The following is a 23,726-nucleotide window of genomic DNA, read 5'->3' on the forward strand; positions in this document are numbered from 1 at the left end:
TCCCCTTTTATGAGTATTTGGGGGGGAGGGGGGTGTCCTGGAGGAGGCAGGGGAAGTGTTAACCCTGCTGGAGTTCTTTAGCTGTTACGTTTCAGAGATGGTGTTTTACATCTTAATATGAATAAGCTTTTGTGCCCTTGCTTACATGGTCTCAGCGCATAACTAATTATTATTCCAAGTAATCCTGATGGGCTTTCTTGCAATCCCACGAGGGTTTTTTTATTTTCTTAATGTAATACACTATATTATCAGAACAAAGTTATCTAAAACCAGTATTTACTGAAAGTATTCCACAGTATCAGTCTACTTTATATAGTACATTGGAAGTGTTTATCTCTCCAGGAATAATACCAGAGATTGTATTCCAGATGAAACTCTCCACTGACTCAGAAGCTGGTGATGTAGGCAAAAAGTCACTAACATACAGACCTTCAAAAGCAATTATAGTTGGAAGTACCCAAATTAAAAAAACTTTTAGTCCAATTCTTTGTTAAACTGATCAGATTTCCCCATTCTTCTAAATCATGTGCCAGTGTGTAGTATTTCTGCAATAATGTAGAGAATTTTTGACTGATTATACGTTTTACTGTTTGAACAACTGCCATTCAGTTTTGCCATTGTGAATTCTTGTAAATTAAATGCATTTAAATTTCTAATGCAATAATGAGAAACTGCTTATTGGCAGGCACTTTTTCCTCTTGCTCTTAGTTCTCGCTTTTTATTTGGTCTGATAGAATTAAAATATCAGCTTTCATCTAGTTTTGCTGAAGTTCAGATGCATGTCGTCTTGAGCTTTTTTTTTTTTTTTTTTTTTTTTTTAAGAGTAGTTGGCATAAAATTTGTTTTTAAAATGGGCATTTTCATTCAAATTGAAACGTGTTACAGCATGTAAAGCTTTCTCATGCTGGCTTGGCAATGCGGTTGCAGCATTCCTTTCTAACAGGAACTTTGCAGTTAACTATTTTTTCCTCATTCCTTTCTATCTCCTGAGCAACATTGAACATTTAGGACTTAAAAATGCTTTAGATAGCTGAATGTGTTGTACACCACACTTTAGGACCTGATAATGCAATTGCTACTGTGCGCTGATTGCTTATGTGGGTAGTCCCAATGAATTGTCGCTTTAGGACTACTCCATGATAGTAAACACTAGATGTGGTAGTAAGACTTAACATTATGTGCCTAAGGCTAGGTCTACACTACCCGCCTGAATCGGCGGGTAGAAATCGACCTCTCGGGGATCGATTTATCGCGTCCCATCGGGACACGACAATCGATCCCCAAATCGGCGCTCTTACTCCACCAGCGGAGGTGGGAGTAAGCGCCGCCGACAGAAAGCCGCAGAAGTCGATTTTGCCGCCGTCCTCACAGCGGGGTAAGTTGGCTGCGATACGTCGAATTCAGCTACGCTATTCACGTAGCTGAATTTGCGTATCTTAAATTGACTCCCCCCTGTAGTGTAGATGTACCCTAACTTACCCAACTCAGGCCTAGTTGTATAATGCTGGGAATGTATTACTATAATGGTTTCAAAGCTTAAAATGCTATAATGTTAGCACTTGATTAAAAAAGCAAAAAACTATTGCTCAACTATCACCCGAATTTAATGTTTGGGTCAATTTTTACATATTTAGTCTCAAGGGAACACTGATATAAAATTAGATGGTTTGCTGTCTTTTACTACACCGTATGTTAAGATGAACTTTCTTACGCTGTCAAAAGTAAGATGAGCGAACATATAATAATAATTATTATTATTATTTATTATTTTTAGAGTTCTTGATTTTTTTTAGAAAGTTGGTTAATTTGTCTGAAGGTCTGTGAAACCCTTTTTATAGTGAATCCTCTCATGCAAATGCTCAAGACCTGCTAATGTTTTCTAACAAATTATTTTAGAGGGCCTTATTGATTTAATGAACATTGACATGCAAAATTATAAGACTAATTTTAAAAGTTACATTATCAAATGGATACATGGATAAAGGCTGAATTTAGACTGCTGAGCTGCAATATATGGAGAAATAGATGGGTTATAGAAAAGTGCAAAGGAGTGTTTCCATCTGGGTAGCCCAGTGAGTATCAATACTCATGGGAAAACACTACAGTTCCTGGGATGTTTTATAAGACTAGGCTACAAAAAAAAATTTCAACTGCTAAAGTTTTAGTGCAGCACCTTTCAGGAATTAGAAATATTTTAAACTATTATGGTTAATCACAAAGAATGATTGAATTTCCATTCACTGGTCTGTTTTTTTACAATACGTAATTAAAATTCCACTTCTCAGGATATCCACATAACTGACCGGTATCTCACAAATGAGGTTTCGCTATAAATGGGATTCACAAATTCTAGTCAATAAAATGCTGCCAGTAGTACAATAAGAGAACTGCAAATTCTAGTTCACAGCACAAGCTTTTAGCTCCTCAGAATATTCAGGAAACTAAAAGTTACATGCTAGATAAATTATTGTTCAGACATACATTGAGGTTATTTGACTGAACATGAATGTTTAATATCTTAATTGGCATCAGTTTACTGCCAAACTTTTTACATGCTTTAGTTAACTTCTCATGTTACATAAACATGCTGCTCAGAACCCTTATACAATAAGAATCCTGTTGCCTTTAACATGTTAATATGCATCTTGCCTACCACCTCAAAGTATTAATGTGTAGTCTCATTTAAAATAAATACATTTGAATGGGGTTGGGGGCGGGGAGATTGAGAATTTGATGCATGCTTTATCTTGCATCAGTAAAAATACTAATAAAAATTCATGTTGTATAAGGGAATCTTCCTATGCAATTTAACTTGGTTCTTTTACTATATTTTTCTTCTCTTTATCCTTTTAATTTCTGTTTTAAAAAACTGCACTCAAGATGCCTTTGCAGCTTCTCCTGGAGAAGCCCCTGCGGCACCTGAAGGGGCAGCAGCACCAGCTACCCCAACCCCTGTAGCAGCAGCACTTGATGCATGTTCAGGAAATGGTGGGTTTTATGTCATTAGTCTCGTGTGTGTGTTGTAGTATTAAACTACATGGCAGTGTGGTTTTTTTTCTGAAATTATCCGTCAATCTTTTTTTCCCCTCAGTACATAGTATTCATTGTAGTTGATCAAAAGCATAGAACTTTGAAACAGAAGAGCATTCTTCACATAACTGCATGTGTCTTCTGTCAAAGCCGGTATCCTTTCTCCGTACATTTATTCAGTAGCACTACTGAATAATTTTGACAATGCTGAGTGTTGTAAGCAGCAACAAGTTTAATATCCTGTTAATGTTTTGGAGCCTAACCTGTTTTCTTCCGTTATCTTCATCTGCTGCATTTCAATCTTGCCAAACCAACCTTTCAAAAAAAAAAAAAAAAAAACTTTGCGTTCAATTCCCCAAACTTTCCACCTTTATAAAATACTTTATTTTAGAAAAACCGCTGCATAGCTTTCCCAGATCAGTAGGATAGATGTTACAGAGAAGTCAATAGCCTAGTCATTGTGTGTATCTGCTGTGTGTGTATGTATGTTACCCATAGTTATGCTTGATTTTTTGCTAATTTCCTCCCTTACTGATCCTATATGTATATATTCTCCGCTTTCCTTTTTACAAGACCCCTTTGCCCCATCTGAAGGTAGTGCAGAGGCTGCTCCCGAGCTGGACCTCTTTGCTATGAAGCCAACTGAGACCAGTGTTCCTGTAGTTACCCCTACTAGTGCAGCTACTCCAGCTCCCGCAACTACTCCTTCTCCAGCTGCCACTGCTGCCACTGCTACTGCTGCTACAGCAACAACCACTACCACCACAGCCACCACATCTGCCACCACCACTACCACCACTTCCGCTCCTCCTGCTCTAGATATCTTTGGTGGTAATTGTTTTTAAGTCTTTGATTCTGGTGGATTGAACTCTGGTTTGTCAAATAAATGTACAGCATTCACTATCATTATTGCATGTATACTGTATATTAAAAGGTTCTTTACAGACAAAGAGCCAGTCTTTTAAAATTCTCCAAATACGATGTGCAAAACTGAAAAGTTACTGCTTTCAGTCCTGTCTTCCAAAATGAGTTAGACATGTATATTCTTGGTCTTAGATTTATTTGAGTCTGCTCCTGATGCTCCCGCAGCGCCTAAACCAGATGCTACTCCTAACATAGACCTGTTTGGTACAGGTAAAGAGAAAAAGATCCTTTCCCACAATGTAGTGGGTTTTTTTGTTTGTTTGTTTTTCCCTTAAATGTCCTCTCATTTGACACTGTTACAGCATAAGCTGACTTTGATTTAAACACAGTACTTACTACTTCTTGGTTTTTCTTTTACTTCTGGAAGATGCTTTTTCATCTCCACCACATGGAACTTCTCCTGTGCCTGAGACTTCTCTCACTGCTGATCTCTTATCTGGTGAGTGCTTGTTTCACAGGACACTACAGATTTTCAGTCTTTTCCCAAGTAAAAATAAATGATTGATTCATACTTAGGGATTTGAAAGGGGATTCTCAATCTATAATACCTCAAATGTTTCAATGATAAATTGTGATGCATGTTATTCCTGAAGAATATTTTCTAATGGTCCCAATAGACAAACATGTCTTAAAAATAAAACTTCAGATTTAGTGTCAGCTAACGTTCAGTTTGCCAGCTCCACTGAAGTTATCTATACTGGAAGTAGATGACATGTATGTTTAGCCTTAATTTTTCAGAAAATAAGTGCTACACTGTGCACAACAAAGCTGTCTTAATCATAAACGGGGTTTTAAAAAACTAATATATGCAAAACTTCACATACTTTCTGATTGCAGTGTTGTAGATTGGTATCTCAACTAATGTACAAGTCCTGTGGTGCTAACTGGTGGAGTCTAAGTGTGGATTTCAAAATATTTAGTTATCATTGCTATTAACTTGCTGATACTAAATATTATCTGTCATATGCCTACTGCAGTGGATGCATTTGCAGCACCATCTCCTCTACCCGTTGCCTCTCCAGCAAAAGTGGATTCTTCAGGTGTGATTGACCTATTTGGTGGTGGGTATTTCTCCTTCCTCACCACTTGCAAGTTAAATCACTTCATTTCAAATACATTTACGCTGTTTTCATGTTGGCAGTTGCAATTTCCTCTTTTCACAATTTAGCTTATGCAGTGTTGCAGCTGAACAGCTTTGTATGTATTGAAGTCTTCCTATCCAAAAACTCAATAAAACTTAAACTGCAAATAAATGGTTGCAACACTTCTATTACATCATCCATCCTCATTGTATTTACCATTCTATCATCTATATTCAGTGCATGGGTTATCTTTCTTGATCAAGTATTTGAGTTTTCACTCAAAATACATTATATGTAGCTGTATCTTTTCATCTTCTGTTGATGTTTCTCTGAGCAGCTTAACTTCTGTAAGCAGCTGGAATTGGTATATAAACTAAAACAAATCGGTAAATGTGAATTCTACTAGATTATATCGAATTGATCTGAAATGGTGGAAGTTAGGATAGGCATAGCCAACTCTTAGCTTTTATAAGACTTTATCTGTATATGCCAACACCACAGAATTTATTTCATGTATTATGAAGCTATTTCTAAACTTCAGTGAAACAGTCAACTAAAATGACAGGCTTGTAAGTTGTTAAAGAGCACTTTCAGCTCTATATACTTTTAGCTGGAGTTATCATTGCCTTTTATTTAATCCATTATGTGGATCTGTGTAAATGGCTTAACTCAAGTCAAAAATAACACTGTAAATATAGTTGGGGTCTCCTATTGGAAAAACCCACTAGTTTTACAAGCCTCACAGGTGAAGTGTTGGTCAAAAAAAATCACTTGTATTTCCCATATGAAAATCTTTTTTTAAAAAGTGTTGGCTTATTGCCTTATTTCTCCACCTTGACTATATGCAATCAAAACCACTTTTTCTGCAATTCTGTCTGAGGTTCCCAAACATGTTTGCTCCTCATTCTGTAATTCTACCTGGTGAATTAAGTTGTCATACTACTGCTATTCATGCATTCTTTACATAGTAATGATGAATCAGAGTATTTATGTTAAACTTTTTTTTGCCTTTCTTGCTGCATTGTGGAATTTACCCTGTAGATGCTTTTGGAAGTAGTGCTTCTGAACCCCAACCTGCAACCCAGACAGCTTCTAGTTCCTCAGCTTCTGCAGACTTACTGGCTGGTAATAAATACAAATTTAAATAAAATTTATGTACTTCATTGTGGAAGAGTGGTTTTTTGGATTTTTTTTTTTAGGTCACACTCCTATTTTATTTCAAAATGAACCTTCATTTTGCAGTGAAGTAAACTATAAATGTTGTTGGACAGCAGCAAAGATTTCATAGTATTAAACATTCTTAAGTAGCTTAAATAAAGCTTTGTATAACATCTTACTACTTTCATGGCACATCACCTCCTAAGAGACTGCATGATCATATTGTTCTCATCCTCTTATTCTTCCCTTTTCCTAACCCTACTTCCCTCTCCTTATTTCTCCTAATCTCCTCCTGTTGGTTCTTCCTTTAGGTTTTACTTCAAGGTTGGAAATAGGTATTATATCTATTGTACGGTCCCATGCATATTTGTGTTGCTATGCAAGTAAACAGGATAACTTTAGTTCCAGGAAACAAGAGTTGATTATATAGAAGTAAACTTGCTCTAGACTAGTTACAATTTTGATAACTTTGGGGTATAACTGCTTGTCAGTGTTATTAAACAAACCTCTCCATGCTAAACACTTGTCCTGTATCTTCGCAGCTGTACAAGCGTTCTTTAACAAATGGAAGTATCACCATTTGTAGTTTATTTAATTTCTGACAATATTCAGATAATGTTATTTTCAAAGCTCTGAAGGTATGTTAACTAATCCTTGCAAACATCACTTACCCCATTTTACATTTTGGCTAACTGAGAAGCAGAGGATAACTGCTGTTAGCAGTTTTGGGAGAATGATCTATTGGACTAAATATGTTCAGTACTGTACTAGACTTAATAAAGTTCTGTCCAAAAACTTTGCATTGAGGAAAAAAGAATCCAAACCGTGCATCATCAGGATAAGGTCAAACGTGATACAAATATCTTAAACAATGAAAATATCTAAATGAGCAGCTCTCAAAATTAATATAAACTGAAGATTTAGTGAGGTGATCAGAACCTCACAACTATTATGTGGTACTGCTATGCTTCTGTTAAATCAAACAATATAAACTCATTTGAATTTAAATCTGTTACTGCAAAGGCATCTCTACTTGAATTATATTAGAATACCTTAACATTGCACAGTTTGGGGTTACTGATCAAAGTGGTCCTACTGTACTACTTGTGCTGCAGATTATAGCTAATAAATTAAGGTCACTTCTAAGTGATGGCTGCAATATCAGTGCATAATTTTAGTTTTTAGATGTTCCATGGAAAGTAGGATGAAAAGTTATTTTCTTCTGATTTAATTGATCCAAACTGTGTGGAAAGTAAACTCATAGTATTCCTCGGTAAGAAGAACTGGGACAAAGGATGCTATTACAAAGGAGCAGCATAACACCCGCAGCATTCAAAGTGTTTGTCACTCTTCATATCAGAAGGGATTGTAAAAACCTGAACTGTGCTGAGTATGGCACCAAATCAAAACTGAGGATGTTGTGCTGATTTTCAAGTTTAAGATGACTGCCTCATGTCAGTCTGATTCCTTGAAGCTTCATTGCCAAGTGTACATGTAACACACTACTCCTTCTGGGGGACAAGTATGACACTCTTTTTTTGCTCTTCTTCCAGTAAAAATAAATGCACATCAACCAGAAATATCCATGTTTACAGCCTCCTTCTTCCACCACTAAGTATTTGGCTTTCTTCTTTGGTGTTTACCATGTACCAACTTCATGAGCAGTACCCTTTTTATTGACTTACATTAGGCAATGACCAACTTGGAAGTATTACCTTTTTATGCTACCAAACCTGATGTGATGGCATATACTGGCTCAGATAACACAAGCTAACTGTTCTACACCAAACCAAAAAGGCCACTAAATTAGTGGTGGAAAAAGTTCCTAGCCAGTTTTCCTCTAGTTTCAGGAAATACATTTATATATTTCTAAATGGCCAAAGAATAGTCACTAACTCACTGTGACTTTGGTTCATCTAGAAAATGAATTTGGCAAGTCCAGTAACTAAAGATGTTATCTCTTCTCCCTTGAGTTAGCAGATTGAACGTGTTGCTGCTTTTCTAATACTGTACTCCCTTTTTAAATCCCTCTCATATATATGGGCTCTTAATTCAGAATTAAAGTGAAAATCTTTCCTTGCTACCTTTCAGGTAACTACTTCATGGGTGCTTGGGGTACAGCAGCACTCCCTCGTTTGAAGTGGTTTCCATTGTATGTACAAGGTTTTGAGTTTTGTTGAATCGCTTTCAGCACTCCCAGCTATAAAAACTGTTCCAGCACTTATGAACTATTTGGCCCTATTTGTTAAGGAATATTTGTCCCTTAAATATTTGCATACTGTCATCTTTAAAGTAAGGTGGCTTAAATCTTTCTCAGCTGGTCAATATGGATTAGGTTTTTTTCCTCATCCACATTCTTATATGGTCCCGTTCACACAATAAGTCCTTAAATAGGGAAGCTATCCTCTAAAAGATAGGAATGACCATTTTTATTTTGCAAGTGCTGAGTTTCTTTTGGGGTAAATCCAAAGGAGAACACATCTCCCAACAGCATCTAAACATATGCATGAAAAACTTTGTTGCATGACAAGAAAGTAAGTGCCTGTTCCAGAAATGATTACATATACTGGTTCCAAAACAGCTGCTTGAAGCTGGGTATGTGGATAAACCAGGAGCCATCAATAAAGACAGTCCTTGCCTTCTAATTTAGAGTCTCTCTTTTTGCTAAGTTTCTTAAATGACAATTTTATAGGAGTATCTGTAGCCAATTTCATGAATGAGAACAGTGTTGGTTACTTGTAGGAATATGTAAAATTGCAGAAAATGTTAAAGCAAATTTAGCAACCGATTTTCACCAGTCTCCATGTGGTGAAATTTTGGAAAGTGTTAATCTGTTTGAAAAAATCAAATCACAATCTTGTGTATTCAGGCTGAAAGCAATTTTACTCCCAAAAATGCAATTTTAGCATGAAAATGTGGTCTATTTAGGAATATAGAAATTCCTTGAATATTTTGCATACTCATTAGTAATTGGAGTCTTCAAAATATATTCAGTTTTCCTTTGTATTGGTGGGGGGGGGGTTTGAAAAAATTGGTGAAGTTTGTATTAAATCAACACTTCAGTGTATAAAGGATGGAGGACGTGAACCTGTTTTGGGGATAACTGAGGCTTAGTTAGAATTCATCAGACCCACAGTTGCCCATCCTACCCTGCATTGAGGTATGTGATCCTGCCTTTAAGCTTTATTCTTTCAATGTTTCTGGATCCACATGTTGACATGTCTGTGAAGAAAGGTAAAATTCCAACAGCCTCACTTACTATTTTTTTTCCTGCTTACAGAGCTTCTACGTTTTAAATCCAAAATGGATACCAGTGGGGTTTGAATAACAATTTGGCAGATACAAAAGCTCTGTTAAACCATAACAGCATATTGCTAAGCATTTGTTTGCCTCAGATAATGGCAGATGTATAACCTGCAGCATAATCCAATTCTAAATTTAAAATCCTCTTGATTTATCATAGTTCTTGAAGGCTTGTCCTCAAGGTTTTTGAATGTTTTAGTGAAAGTGCAGGGGGATCTGAAGTTGACATGTTTCCTTCAGGACAATGTTTGAGAGCCTATGGGATGCTGTAAAGGCAGCTCATCTCCCTCATAATTTTGTCTGGGCTCTAAATCTTAGTGAGTCCAATGACTGCAGCTGGTATGGGTCCCTTGAAAAAGAGGCAGTTTGAGATAATGGGGGTAATTCAAGTCTTTGTCCTAGCAGAACCCTCAAGTGGATCTGCTAACAAAGGGAAGTCAGTTCAGGTTCTGGAAAAGTGATATTCTTTCTTTAGCCATTTATATGGGCTACTTAATTGTCTAGTTCCTAATTACCTTATCAGGGCCCCAGATAGAGCATTTGGCAGCTCTAGATCACGTTAATTGCAATTCTCTAACTTCTGTGGACTGGTCACTCTCGGCTCTGTCCAGGAATTGTCAGTCTAACTTGAGATGGAAGGACACTAATTAACCAGGTGTCCACGGTCAGTGAGTCTAGCATAACCAAGACTGCAGCTGTTTTAATTACTAGAAATCAGGGGCCTTCATCAAGGATGAAATAGTGGTGTTCCTTATCCAACTAGCATTGATTCAGTCTTTCCTAGATATGCTTTGAACAGGCAGGCTGTTATGCCATGTACCAGCTCCTCTTTATCTGGAGATAACTGGAATATAGTGTCTTCTGTGGTTGGAAAAACACTTGGAACATCATGCTGCTGGCATGATAATCCTTGTTGCACCATAGTCTGGAAGGGACCTTGTGGGTCAAAGAGTCCAGTCTCCTGCTATCACAGATAACCTCATCATGTAGTCCCGGTCATAAATTTGTCAGGCTCCATCTTAAAACTAGTTAGGTCATTTGCCCTCACAATTCCTGTCGTAAGGTTGGTCCAAAACCTCACTCCTCTGATTAGAAACATTCTTCTATTTTCCAGCCTAAATTTATTATTGGGCTATTTATACCCATTTGTTCTTGTGCCAATATTGTTCTTCAGCTTAAATAACTCTTCCTCCCTCTCTGGTGTATATCTTTCTGATGTATTCATAGAGAGAAGTCTCATCCCTTCTCAGCCTTGGTTTTTCTAGGTTAAACAAGCTAAGCTCTTTTAGTCTCCTCTCGTAAGATAGGCTCTCCATTCGCCTGATCATCCTAGTAGCCCTTCTCTGCACCTGTTTCAGTTTAATTCAAATTATGCTGTTATGCATCTACTAGGCGTAGTTGCAAGTAGGGTTTGACTTTGTCACCATTCTTACCCAAATCCTTGGGAAGGAGAAGTAGCTACCCATTGTGACTCATCGGGATCTTTTAGAAAGGCATGACTCCTGCCAGGTTATGTTTTTCGGTTACCAGTATCACATGATTGCTGAGAGTGGCTGATTGCGGTTAATCAACATTACTGTATCACTTCTCAGTAATCTATTAGTGCATTCATATTCTAGAAAATGGTGTCAGGATCGTTCCAAAGCTACTATTCCTAGAATAGTGGGCTAATGAAGTATTCTTTGGGAACGTGATGTGCTTCTTCAAAAGCTTGGGGCAAAAGTTTGATTTGGGGTTAAACTGCTATGAGAAACATAATGTATATTACTGTTTTACAATAACTTTTGGTGAGGTTTTTTTAACTTCCTAAATTTTAACACTTTTTAAGAAGTATTAATTATTTAAATTGAAGGTAGTTAACTTGTCCAGTGTTCTCCAAACATACAGGTCTGGCTGTCTTCTTCCTTATGACAGTAGTCTGACATTTGAAGGTACATATTACAATTTGCAAGTGGATAAAATGTCAGTGTTTGATCTGCCATAATCTCCCTAAAGTACATCAGTTGCCATGTGTTGTTGTTGTTGTTGTTTGTTTTAAAAATGTTAATAGATTTGGTATCTTTAAGCATTTAGCATAATGTGTACACTACAAATCTTAACAGTTAAGTCAGTTCCTCCTTCACTCTTTTCACAAGATGACTTCAAGGTTCTGATTTTCATTCTTTGTGGCATCACTAAACCCTAATATATGCTGTGTCCTCAACCAATGCAACCAGAATCCTGACAACCTGAAATTAGTGCAACAAGAAAATCCAGTATTGTACGTTGCTGACTATTCTACTTGAAAATGGACCTTGTGACTAAAATCTACACTGGTTGGTCTCCCAAAGTTGCTAAGCACCTGCAGCTTCTGTTAATTTCATTGAGATTTTTGGGTGTTTCACACCTCTGAAAAACAAGCCATAACTATCAATCCATATCTTGCTGGCAGACAGAACTACTCAACTCATGTTACATTGGCACAGAACTATTTTTAGAGAGAAATGTGGTGGATTATTGCTTTTATTTCAATTTTTCAGGGAAAACATTTAATGTTTTTTAACAAGAGGAAAATTTAAATCAAGGAGTCGGTGGGAAAAATGCTGTAGAAATGAATCTCTAAAATCATATTTTTCTTATTTACAATATTTTATAGTACTTCAAAAATCTAAAATTATAGTTGGAGACAACTTAAAAGCCCAGACATGTAAAGGAAAGTGGTACCATTAATAGACATCAATGAAATTGAGGGTCAGGTTAGATAAGCAATTGAGAGAGGTGCAAAGGAGTCCCATGTGCTGTAGGAAGTAGTGATGGTGATTCATTTGCTTGGTTGGTGAATCAATATGCAGTCAGTATTTAATTAATATGAGATTAAGAGGTACTGTTGGCATTCCTGGCTATTCAAGTCAGGGTCATTAAACAACTCATGGTACACTTTCCTTAAGAGCTAACCCCAGTGTCCTGACCAAATCCCAGTAACTGCATTCTGCCTACATAGATTACCCCTATCATTATAATTGAGTAAGGCGTATTTAATATTTATCTTACATTGTGCACTGAATGTGCTATTAAACTGCTGTGCTCTATCCCAGAGGTGACTGCATTTCATTTGTGGGTGAAGTTACAAATTAGGTTTACAATGCAATCTTACGATTTTTGCAACCCAGAACTTGTCAGTTACAGTATATCTTCCTTTAGCTGGTTTTAGAGTGATTTTTATTAGAATACTTTGCATTACATCAAGAGATGCTTATTATCCAATATCAGAAAGCATAATGATAGAGCAACTATTATGTTATGGCTTTAAGAACAGTAAGTATGTCAAGGCTTTTATTTTGTGATTCCATCTGGGTGCATCTGATCTTGTTTAATGTAACTTTTTTTTTTTAAAAGGCTTTGGAGGTTCTTTCATTGCTCCCTCTCCATCACCATCACCAGTTACTCCAGCTCAAGCCACCTTATTACAGCCCAACTTTGAAGCAGCTTTTGGAACATCACCATCAACTGGTGGCAGCTCATTTGATCCATCAGGTGAGGGAAGGGTTTCCCTTGTGTATCTTCAGAACAAATGTGTTCATTCAACAGTAACATAAATGATACAATTATTACTGCTCTTAATACAAAGGATATAAAAATAATTCTCATGGGTATCGGTGTTTCCCATCACTTATTCAATTGAAAGAGAAAATACCAGTTAGTACCATAAGCATTCACCAGCAGTGTGGATAATTCTAGGAAATCTTTCCTTGTTCCCGTTACCTTTTCTCAATTTTTAAGCAGAAACCAAGTAGAAGTGTGATGTCATCTCTTTGCACGTGCTTCTCTGCATGACTGTTAGGAGTTATCAGAGGAAAAACACAAACACTTTGCACTGTATATTCAGTGTATAGGCATGTGATCTTGCTGCTGTTGCTGAAGCCCTTAAGTTTGCATGGCACCCAGGGTTACACAAAACTGAGATCAAGATAGTGTTCTTTGCTTGACATAAAGCTTAACTTTTCATCACTGCTGTCATTTTGTTTGTATCTCTTCCATTCTACACTTTCCATGCTGGGTCCTTGCTACAAATTTACGATTGGTGAGTTCTGCAACTAAATGAGTAAGAGAGAAATCTGAGTAGTACTGCTGCTTGATTATTTTAGTTGCTTGCCAGTGCATAATATGCTACACTTGCCTGTTGAAATAACATTAGCATGCACATCAGATGTGGATCAGAATATTTACTGTGGTGAAATAAAGTAATATAGGTTACTAAAAATAATAGTGGGCTAACCAGGCAACAGAGAAGCAGTTTGAGTTATGATATGTAAACCTGACTCCTGAAGCGCACATCTGCTCTGGGGAAGTTAGATCTGTCAGTGTGGATGAAAAGTACCAGTTATATCCCTGTTGATCCCTTTAATTGATATGTTCGAGAAACCTGTTATTGGTTAAAACCATTTTAAAATCCTTTGTCTTCCTGGCTCTCCTACTACAGTAACTTGTACGTCTATAAAAAAATTTTTTGACATAGCTTTTCTAAACCCCTTTGCAAACGTGTATACGTGGAGAGGCAATGTTCTGGGATTTTTAAGTTTACCAGGTTTAAGGATGCATTTGCAACCATTTAGGCATGTATTGTTCAAGTCTTCATTAGTATATTTTTATTTCAGGGTAATTCTACATTTCAGTGTGTTAGTAAAATACCATGCATGCCGTGTCGGCATTCTTTCATGTGAAATTACATATTGGTAATACCAGTGTAGTGATTGTCTGTGCTATGATCATTTGTTGAGTAATACTAAAGGTTCTATGCAGTGGTGTTACTTAAAGGAATATTACAGTAAAAGTTACTATCCTAATCTACTGTCTCCTTTAAATTCTAGTGTTTGATGGTTTAGGTGATCTTCTTATGCCAACTATGATTCCATCTGGTCAGTCTGTAGCAGCTTCAGCTGCTACAGCTTCAGCAGCAAGCAAAGGCCTTGGAAGTGATCTTGATTCATCTCTCGCAAATTTAGTAGGCAGTAAGTCACCCAACTACTGTTGTTGTTGTTTTTTAAGTGACTTATGATCTTAACTACTCAACTCATTCAACTTATTGGTAATTGTTTTTGAGTACATAAATATAGCTATCATTTGTACTTTAGCTCAGTCTGCAGCACCGCACAAAAGTCCTGCCTCTCTGTGGCAGCCATAGATACCTTTTGAAATGTCAAAAAAGGGAGGGAGGGATAGCTCAGGGGTTTGAGCATTGGCCTGCTAAACCCAGGGTTGTGAGTTCAATCCTTGAGGTGGCTGTTGTGAGAGGCTACCGGTGTGGTGCTTCTGCTTTCTCCTGTTGATATCACTCGGCTGCGTGCGTGTGTTCCCTCTGTGTGCTGCCCCAGCTCTGCGCAGATAGCTGACACAGCAGACCCGACGAGAATCCCCAATAACCACAGAGTCTACTAAGATACAAAGGCACCTCGGCCAGGTTTATTGCAATCTCGGACACAATTGCAGTTCCCTGTAGGTTTCTGAGCCTCAATCAGGGCATACTACGAGAAAAGTGCCTCTTGGCAAGGACCCGGCTCAGTGGCGGGACTTTCCACTGCCCCCGTGGCCGGACAAAGACACCACCCCAGGGACACATTCTTATACACCAGTACAAACAAGTTACACATCACTCCTGACGTATTGAGGTGCAACCCCTCTACGTAACAAGGTACAACCCCTCTATGCAGTAAGGGGCCGCCTCGCACCTTGTACCTGTTGGTTCGATCAAAACATCTCTATCTATCATTTTACCCTTTTGCCCCTGTCATTGGGATGGGTCGGTCTGTTCCATGTTATCTGTGGAATGTTCCGGTATGGTATGTCTTGGTACCATGTTTATACTATAACTATGCTAAATGAATATGTATTTCTGCAACATCAGCCCTTTCCTTGCCAACTTCTGTGAGCAGGGCCTGCCTTTTGCTCACAGCTTAACTTTGCTTTCTATGCTAGCAAAGCCTTGACCATTACTTTAGTTTTGGTTCAGGCCTCCTACTGGGCCTTCACTAGGCCTTTACTTACTACATTGCCTTCACTTACTACAGTGGCCATTTAGGGATCTGGGGCAAATCTAGGGATTGGTCCTGCTTTGAGCAGGGGGTTGGACTAGATGATCTCCTGAGGTCCCTTCCAACCCTGATATTCTGTGATTCATTGGATTATGTTATAGTCCTTCTCTGTAGGAGGCCAAGGTGCTTAGGTTTTCAGAGAATGGAAGTTCCTGGTCTCATGTCAAAGTTTGATCCACATCATAGAGCTTCTGTTTTCAAGCACACTAAATTGGTCTGTTCTATAATCTAAGGGACACTTACAAATTTGTCTCTTGAAAACAGGTTTTCAAGCTTAGATACTTGAAACAGACTAGAGTACAGATGGGAAAAATAGCACTTGCCATTCTAGAAGTGTACAGTAAGCTGAAGCGGTTACTAACAGCCATCAATCAGATCTGGTAAAAGTCAGTGGCGGCTTAGTGATAGCTGAAACAATAGAAGCCACCACCCAAGGCACAGGCCAGCATGGTGAGGCCTGAGCAGAGGCAAAGCCATGTGATTTAAGAGTTTTCTCTGATTACACATGTAAGGACTGCACCTTTGGTTGGTTGCAGCAGTGTCCCTGTGGGAAAGGAAACAAATATCAAGGAGAAAATCAGCAGACAACAGGAGATGCAGCAGTGCATGGCCCTGGGAGGAAGAGTTTATTTTGGGCAGAGTGCTCACTGAAAAGGCAGACTTTGATTTCTGAGCAAGAAAACTATTTATACTTTTTCAGGGAAACAGGACTTTGTATTTTCTTTGTAAATAAACAAAAATACACACACACACAAACCACCCCCAAATTTGTATAATCAATCTCTTCTCCTAATGGAAACAACCCAACAAGGCCGTGAATACTGGCCAACTGCTTGGGCCAAGGGGTAACCATCAGGGCCAGCTCCAGGCACCAGCTTCTCAAGCAGGTGCTTGGGGCGGCCGCTTGGGAGAGGGGCGGCAGGTCCAGGTATTCGGGGCAATTCGGCGGACGGTCCCTCACTCCAGCTCGGAGCGAAGGACCTCCCGCCGAATTGCCGCCGCAGATTGCGATCGCGGCTTTTTTTGTGTTTGTTTTTTTTTTGTTTTGTTTTTGTTTTTGTTTTGGCTGCTTGGGGCGGCCAAAACCCTGGAGCCGGCCCTGGTAACCATATTTAAAATGTGGTTGCAGTCTGAAAAAAGACCATAGAAATTGCACTGTTTCATGTTTCTCAATGACATCCTCTAATATGTACTTGCTTTACAAACAGATTTTTTTTTCTGTCAGCCCTAAAAACAGTTAACTGATCAACAAGAACAAAGCCGGCTTCTTTTCTTCTATGCACGATAGCTTGTAAATGGAATTCCATCCTCCGTTACTTCTGTGTATCTGTGGGCAGTGGGGATACACCTGTAGGATCTCTACTGGTGATGTAGGAGAAGGAAAATATTATTTTTAAAAAATTCTCAATCGCTGGGATTCCAAAACCTTTTAAATTTAAGTCCACTTAACTCTGTTCCTTACAAACTTAGAGAGCCAGTTGATGCGCACATAAGTCCTAGCCTAGCAGTGCAATGCAAAAATATATTTAAAATTTGAAAGGATACTGTTAAAGACCAACTTGTTTTCACACCTACACCCAGGTGGCTGGAACTTCTCACAAGTATGACATAAAAGATAAACACAACTTGCCACTTGGATCCATAACTATATTTACGTTTTATTTTGCACACATACATAAATACACAGTCAAGGAAACGAGATTGGCTCTTCAGTCCTCTTAATTTTTTTTTTGTATGTTAAAGAAATGTAAGTTCTTGGAAGAACAAGTTTGTCATAAGGAAATCATTGAAAGTGGTGAGCTTCAGATTTTTAACTTTCATTATTTAGAGGGCTTTTAGAAAAAATGAGTACTATTCCTAGACCTGTGCTATTGGATCAGTTTTGTGCAGGTGCACAGATGTTGTTACATTAAAAGCATTTGACAGAATCCTTCACTTAATTTTATAAACAAGTAACTCTGTTATCCTAATTTCATTTCTGATTTTCAGATCTTGGAATTTCTGGCACCATATCAAAAAAGTAAGTTCTGAATTTTGGGTGTTTATTTTTTTTATTGTTTAAAAATGCTGGTCCTTGTAACACATAAGATTAATAAAAGTGAAAGATCAGAGAACTTTTTTCCCATTTTGTTGGGTGTATTTGACAGCACTTTGAACGTAGTCAGTTTCACTATCTTTCTGGCACAGTCTATTGGTTTCCACACTAATAGGGAGATATACTTTTAAAGAAATAAAAAAATGAGTTTGTAAAACCACAACAATGGCAGGGTAACTAGAGACAAGTTTAGGTTCTTAAACTACATGAAATATATCGTTTTGAAACTGATGTAGTGTCCAAGTTTATACAGTCCCTTTTATCTTTTTGTTGACCTTTATATTTAGATACATTTTCTGTGATTGGCTTGACTCCACTGACTACTGAGCTGGTTCACAACCTCTCCTTAGACTGAACTAAGAGGGGGAAAATCCATGGTATTTTGGCTAAGGTCTTCTTTCTTTGAGAAAAGGAGAATGTAAAATTACTTTAATCATTGCTTGGATCTTTTCCGCCTTGTTGGGTTTTGGGGCGGGAGGGTGTTTTTTTTTGTTTTGTTTTGTTGTTCCTAGCTTAGCTGGTTTTCCCACTTTCTTAGTTAGACTCTAAAACAAAATCAGTCCCAATTTACTGACAAAAGGTGCAGTCCTGGCCTCCATTGAAGCAAAATTCAAGTTGACTTCAGTGGGGTCAGGATTTCACCCCAAGTTTCCAATGGATTCTTTCCCACTTGTCCCATCAAACAAGCCTTACATCTGTAGAGCCATGTCTCTCTTAAAATCTTCACTTTGAGTTTTACCGTTTTTACTAGTTTGGGGTTGGAAGGTGGAGAATTCCAACACTGTCCAGGTTTGAAGTGCTACTGGTTTGTCATGTGCCTCAAATCCTGTTTTTTTTTTTTTTTTTTTTTTTCCCTGCATTTTTTTGTTAAAACATTTAATTTTGGACTACCCCTTACTAATAGTTGTTCTGCATCTAGAAGGGGTGAAAATATTCCTCCTTTTTTCTATGAATGTTTTTTATAGATCTTGTATCCTACAACTTGACTGTTCTGAAGGGAAAAGCCATCCTTGTCTTCTGCTGCAGCTTTCTGAACAAGATTCTTAACTGTGAAATGCCTTTATCAACAGTTGAATATGCAGTGCCAATCCCTCACTTTTTGCCTTGATATAAATTGTATCCTCCCCTGTAGATTATAATACCATACAGGTGAATGTGAATTTAGCACTAAACAATGTTTTTGCCTTCTCCCATATTGCTAATTACTCATTGGTAATGAGATTTAAAAGCTTTCACCATTAATTCTGTTTTCATCTTTTAATATAGACTATCATAAGCTTGGCAATTTAGTTGCCATAGCTAATGACCACTACTGAGATTGGAGATAATTTATTCACAACCTATGCACACTAAATGCATTCAGGATTTCTCAGTTGCCTATAACAAAAACTAATGCGCGTGCTAGCTTTGTTTAGTATTTATGTAAATTAATGTACATACATTCAGAGTGCTTAGTTTTAACATTCAGTGTACAGCTTTATTCTTTTATATCTCTGCTTCTGCATTTGAATCCCTATTAGGGGAGACCTTCAGTGGAATGCTGGAGAAAAGAAGTTAACGGGAGGAGCTAACTGGCAACCAAAAGTAGCACCTGCAACATGGTCAACTGGTGTTCCTCCAACTGGTCCCTTGGTATGTAGTTCAGTAATTAGTCTTAAGACTTCATGTCCAGCACCCACTCAAGTGATGATGAAATAGGAACAAATTATTACTATTGGGTACATAAACTGGTGTTCTTCCCTGTGTTTTCTGGGGGACGGTGTGTGTACGACTGTGACTATTAGTCAACATTAGCTAACTGTTAGACATGTTGTAATATCGGAGATACTTTAATTGTCTCTAAATGTAGAGAAATACTGTGGTATCTTCTATGACAATGTGACTAATGATGGAAAATTTTGATTTGAGACTACCAATGTCTTTGGGCCAGATCCTTAGCTGATGTAAATTAGCATCGTGGAATTGATGTCATTTGAATGACACTGACCTACACCTGCTCAGGATCTGAGGTCAATCATTTCCAAGACAATAGGGTGTGGTATTTTCTTTTAGTAATTTATGAGCAAAATGTTTCATGCAGGGGGGGACATGTTTTGCAATCTTTGTTTCAGCTTCCATTTAATGTGGGTATGGAATTTTGATCAATGAATTAGTTATTATTTCAACTTTTTTTTCTTACCAGAAAGGTTGGGCAATATTCTATTATGTAAGTGAATTTCATTGTAAAGTTCTACTAATTCTACTTAAAAAAACCCTTTGCAACTAAACTTGAAAATACTAACTGCTCTTTGCCTGCACTACAGTTCTTACAGCTGGCTTAAAGTTAGATGGAAATAGTCACTAATATATTAATGTAGCTGTTCTTATATGCCTGAGAGTATGTCATTGTGACCAGATACTTAATCCACTAGCCTTTGTAGTACATTCATGAGAAACAACTTGGTAATAAGTTATTTTATGGAAGTCAAGTTAAAAACAGTTGTTTCAGGGTATCCTTGTTCCCAGCGATATTGAAAAAACTGAGGACCTGGATGCATCTGGAGATTTATAATGAGATGTGGAACTGCACTTCTAGTCACTCATTCAAACCCAGACTAGACTGGTTGTAACTGAAAGTAGTTGCCATCTGATAGGAATTCACTGGTCTCTATGAAATAGATTGGGTGGCTTTGGTAGAGTTCATAGTTCGCTGATATCTAAAGCCAGTAAAAAAAAAAAATTAAAACTTTGCCAACAAGGATACCAGTGACCTAGAAATGACTATGGAGATTGAAACCCTTAAAGTCCCTTCAGGTCAGTATTGGGATACATTGGCAGAGCAATATTGAAGCTTTAACAACTGCTGCTTATGCTGTTTATGCTTTGGCTCTGTCCAGGGCATCAATCTGACACTTTTTGAGAGTATTAAATTCACATGGTAATATTAGCTACATGATTCTTATTGCTGCTATTGTTTTAAAAATTAAAGTCCATTCCTACTGTTTATGTGAACTTTAATAGTTCTAGGATTGTTTAACTTTCTTTAAATATTCAAGAAGTTAAATTATTACTATATGTTGTCTAGTGCCTATAATGGAGGGTACCTATGGCACTGCACAATAACAGTAAAAGACAAAAATTAGTCATCAAAACTTATCTAAAGGTCCTAGTCTTTAGACAGACTACCTGTATTCGTATTGATGTTCATTCAAAAGCCTGGCTTAGTAAAAATATTTGCCAAACTTATACTTTGGACCGTTGTAGGAGGATACTTCAAAGGCAGTGGTGGCTTTTAAAAAGCGTTTTTTTCACTCTTTGGAAGTCTGTTAGCACGCGTGTGCGCGCACACACACACCTTCCTGAGAAGATATGCAACAGTCCAACTGCCTTGGCCCTGAAGCTAGTGATAGCTCTCCCAAGCATCCCCAGTAATTCTTGACGTTCTGCAGAGTTCAACTGAAACTAGATTACTGTTTCACCCTTTAGGGATTCAGTGACAGTTAAAGCAAGTGTTACAGCAGTTAGAGCAAGTAACACTCAGACCTTACAAAGGAATTTCTAAACAAGTTACATTTTACTCGTAGACCAAGCACAATGGGTAAAGATCTGTGGAAAATAACAGCTGCATGCAAATCCCTCCTTCCCCGGTCCTCACCACCCTGAGAACCCTTTGGGTTTTCATGAGTCCTTTCAGAATTTCAGGCCCCTCCTTTCTTCCTGCCCAGCCATACCTTTTTGTCCTGGTTTATGAGAGAGCCCCTGCTAAGAGCAGTACTTGTTCTTATAAAGTTTTAGCCCTCTATATCAGGCAAATGCCCTCTTCCCCCCAAGTCCCTTGTCTTCAGGTCCCTTGTCAGGTGATTTGTTGTTTGGTCCCCAAACTAGGGACTCTAACTCCCTTGATCTGCAGCCTGCTCATTGCTCTAGGATGTATCCATTTGAATGGAAGACCATCTAGGTTAATAATAATGACTCTTAAAAGCTCTCCATGGTAAGCTCTCCACCAATGGGCACACAGATTTTGTGCCAATATCTCTTGGGTCTTTCAGTCAGATATAGAGGCTAAAAGGCAAAAGTGAAGGTGCAGCACTATTCATAATCAAAATGGTGTACACAAAAGAAAATGGAGTTTGCAGACTGATAGACACACATACAGACATACATTAATGCATCACAGTAATTAATTGACCAGGATCTGTAGGTTGCTGTGTTGCTCATCTTGGATCAAGATAAACAATCCCAGATGTATTATGTGTGACATGTTCTAAAAGGTCTTCATAATTCATTTTGTTTGGAGCAACAACCAATCAAGGGTGCTAATGTAGCATCATAGAAATGTGGGCTAGAAGGTACCTTAAGAGGTTACCTAGTTCATCCTCCATGCTGAGGCAAGGCCAAGTATAGTTAAACCATCCCTCACAAGTGTTTGCCTAACTTGTTCTTAAATGCCCAATGATAGGGATTCCACAACCTCCCTTGAAATCCTGTTCAAGCACTTATCTATCCTTATTGTTAGAAAGTTTCCTAATATATGACCTAAATCTCCCTTGCTGCAGATTTAAGCCCGTTACTTCTTGTCCTACCTTCAGTGGACATTGAGAACAATTGATCACTATCCTCTTTATAACAGCCCTTAACATATTTGAAAAGTATCGGGTGGGAAGAAGATAAATAGGAAGTATTGTTGCAGTTCTGTACAGAAGATTTCCCTTGCAGTCATTTTCTAGTTGTATTCGATTAAGACATGGATAATATATTGAAGCTGTTTTCAGAATTAGGAATTCTATCTATAGAGCAGAACATACCTTGCAAATCCTAGTAAGAGGTGAATATCTAAAGTTTAATATTGAAATAAATATACTTTCTAGATACTTCTCTAGAAACCAAATTTTGAAGTTTCAAATGACCTGTTCTCAGTGTTTTGAGAATTAAAATGGCTGAATTGCCTTAGAGGTGAGCTGCTGTGCAATTTGGGCAACATCTAATACCTAACAATATTTAGTACAATAGTTCTGACCTTTTTGATCTTGAAATACAGTAAGATTTTTTTTTCCCCACTTTGATTCTATGTAATTGCAGTTGGATTGACAGAAATTCTCATCTGTGAGGTTTTTTTTAATTTTATTTTAGACTGGAACTGTGCCTCCAGCAAGTGCTATTCCTCCTGCCTCAGGTGTCCCCCCAGTTGCACAGACAGGATCAGGATTTGGAATGGTGAGTGATATTTTTCTTCATTAAAGAACTCTTCCTAATCAATTTTAGCAACCTTATATTTTTAACTTCTTAATTTTGCAGCCTCCTTCTGGACCAAGTGTATCCATGATGCCTCAGCAGCCAGTTATGTATGGACAACCTATGATGAGGCCACCATTCGGAGTTGCATCTGGACCTGGTGCACAAGTCAGTCTGTTTTTCTATGTAAAATAATTAAATGTATGTTTTAAAGTAGAAATAGGGTATTGGGGGCATGGAATGCAATGCCACTTATACAGCCATTTGTTGTGTAAGCTTTTCCTCCTACTAAACCCTGGCTGGAAACTTGGTTTTAAATGCTATCTATATACAGCTCTGAGTATATGATAAAGGAGAACTTTATTGTGCTGGCTTTTAATGCCACTGAAGTGTATGTAGCCTTATGAGAATAAATCACATGAAAATGTCCCTTTATATACATGATACTCTTTTCTTTGCCCAAATGGAAAAGTTGGGCGTTGAGCTACCTTCAGTGAGAATAGATTCATAGATTATAGGACTGGAAGGGACCTCGAGAGGTCATCGAGTCCAGTCCCCTGCCCGCATGGCAGGACCAAATACTGTCTAGACCATCCCTGATAGACATTTATCTAACCTACTCTTAAATATCTCCAGAGACGGAGATTCCACAACCTCCCTTGGCAATTTGTTCCAGTGTTTAACCACCCTGACAGTTAGGAACTTCTTCCTAATGTCCAACCTAGAATGAAGAGATGGATTTGTAAAGGCTCCCCCATCCAAGTATTACACCTTCCCATAAAGGTTTCCTATTTCGGTGTATCTCACTTAAACAGGTTGGGGATTGGTGGGTCACTGCCAGACACAGAGCAGTGT

At 38.0% G+C, this 23,726-nt stretch overlaps 1 protein-coding gene across 1 annotated transcript in view; it reads left to right on the forward strand.

The window, feature by feature from the left end:
- SNAP91 (synaptosome associated protein 91) overlaps positions 1-23,726 on the forward strand; it is a gene marked incomplete in the record, with an annotated part of 150,514 nt that overhangs the window by 120,419 nt on the left and 6,369 nt on the right. Inside the window, 13 exon segments of the mRNA XM_034766114.1 lie at positions 2,881-2,988; positions 3,604-3,861; positions 4,087-4,164; positions 4,322-4,393; positions 4,932-5,015; positions 6,078-6,161; positions 12,873-13,010; positions 14,345-14,485; positions 17,555-17,585; positions 19,181-19,292; positions 19,843-19,866; positions 22,770-22,853; positions 22,935-23,039. Of these exon segments, the coding sequence (XP_034622005.1) occupies positions 2,881-2,988; positions 3,604-3,861; positions 4,087-4,164; positions 4,322-4,393; positions 4,932-5,015; positions 6,078-6,161; positions 12,873-13,010; positions 14,345-14,485; positions 17,555-17,585; positions 19,181-19,292; positions 19,843-19,866; positions 22,770-22,853; positions 22,935-23,039 (1,319 nt within the window).

The sequence above is a fragment of the Trachemys scripta genome, chromosome 3 (genome assembly GCF_013100865.1).
Source record: "Trachemys scripta elegans isolate TJP31775 chromosome 3, CAS_Tse_1.0, whole genome shotgun sequence".
Lineage (NCBI taxonomy): Eukaryota > Metazoa > Chordata > Testudines > Emydidae > Trachemys > Trachemys scripta.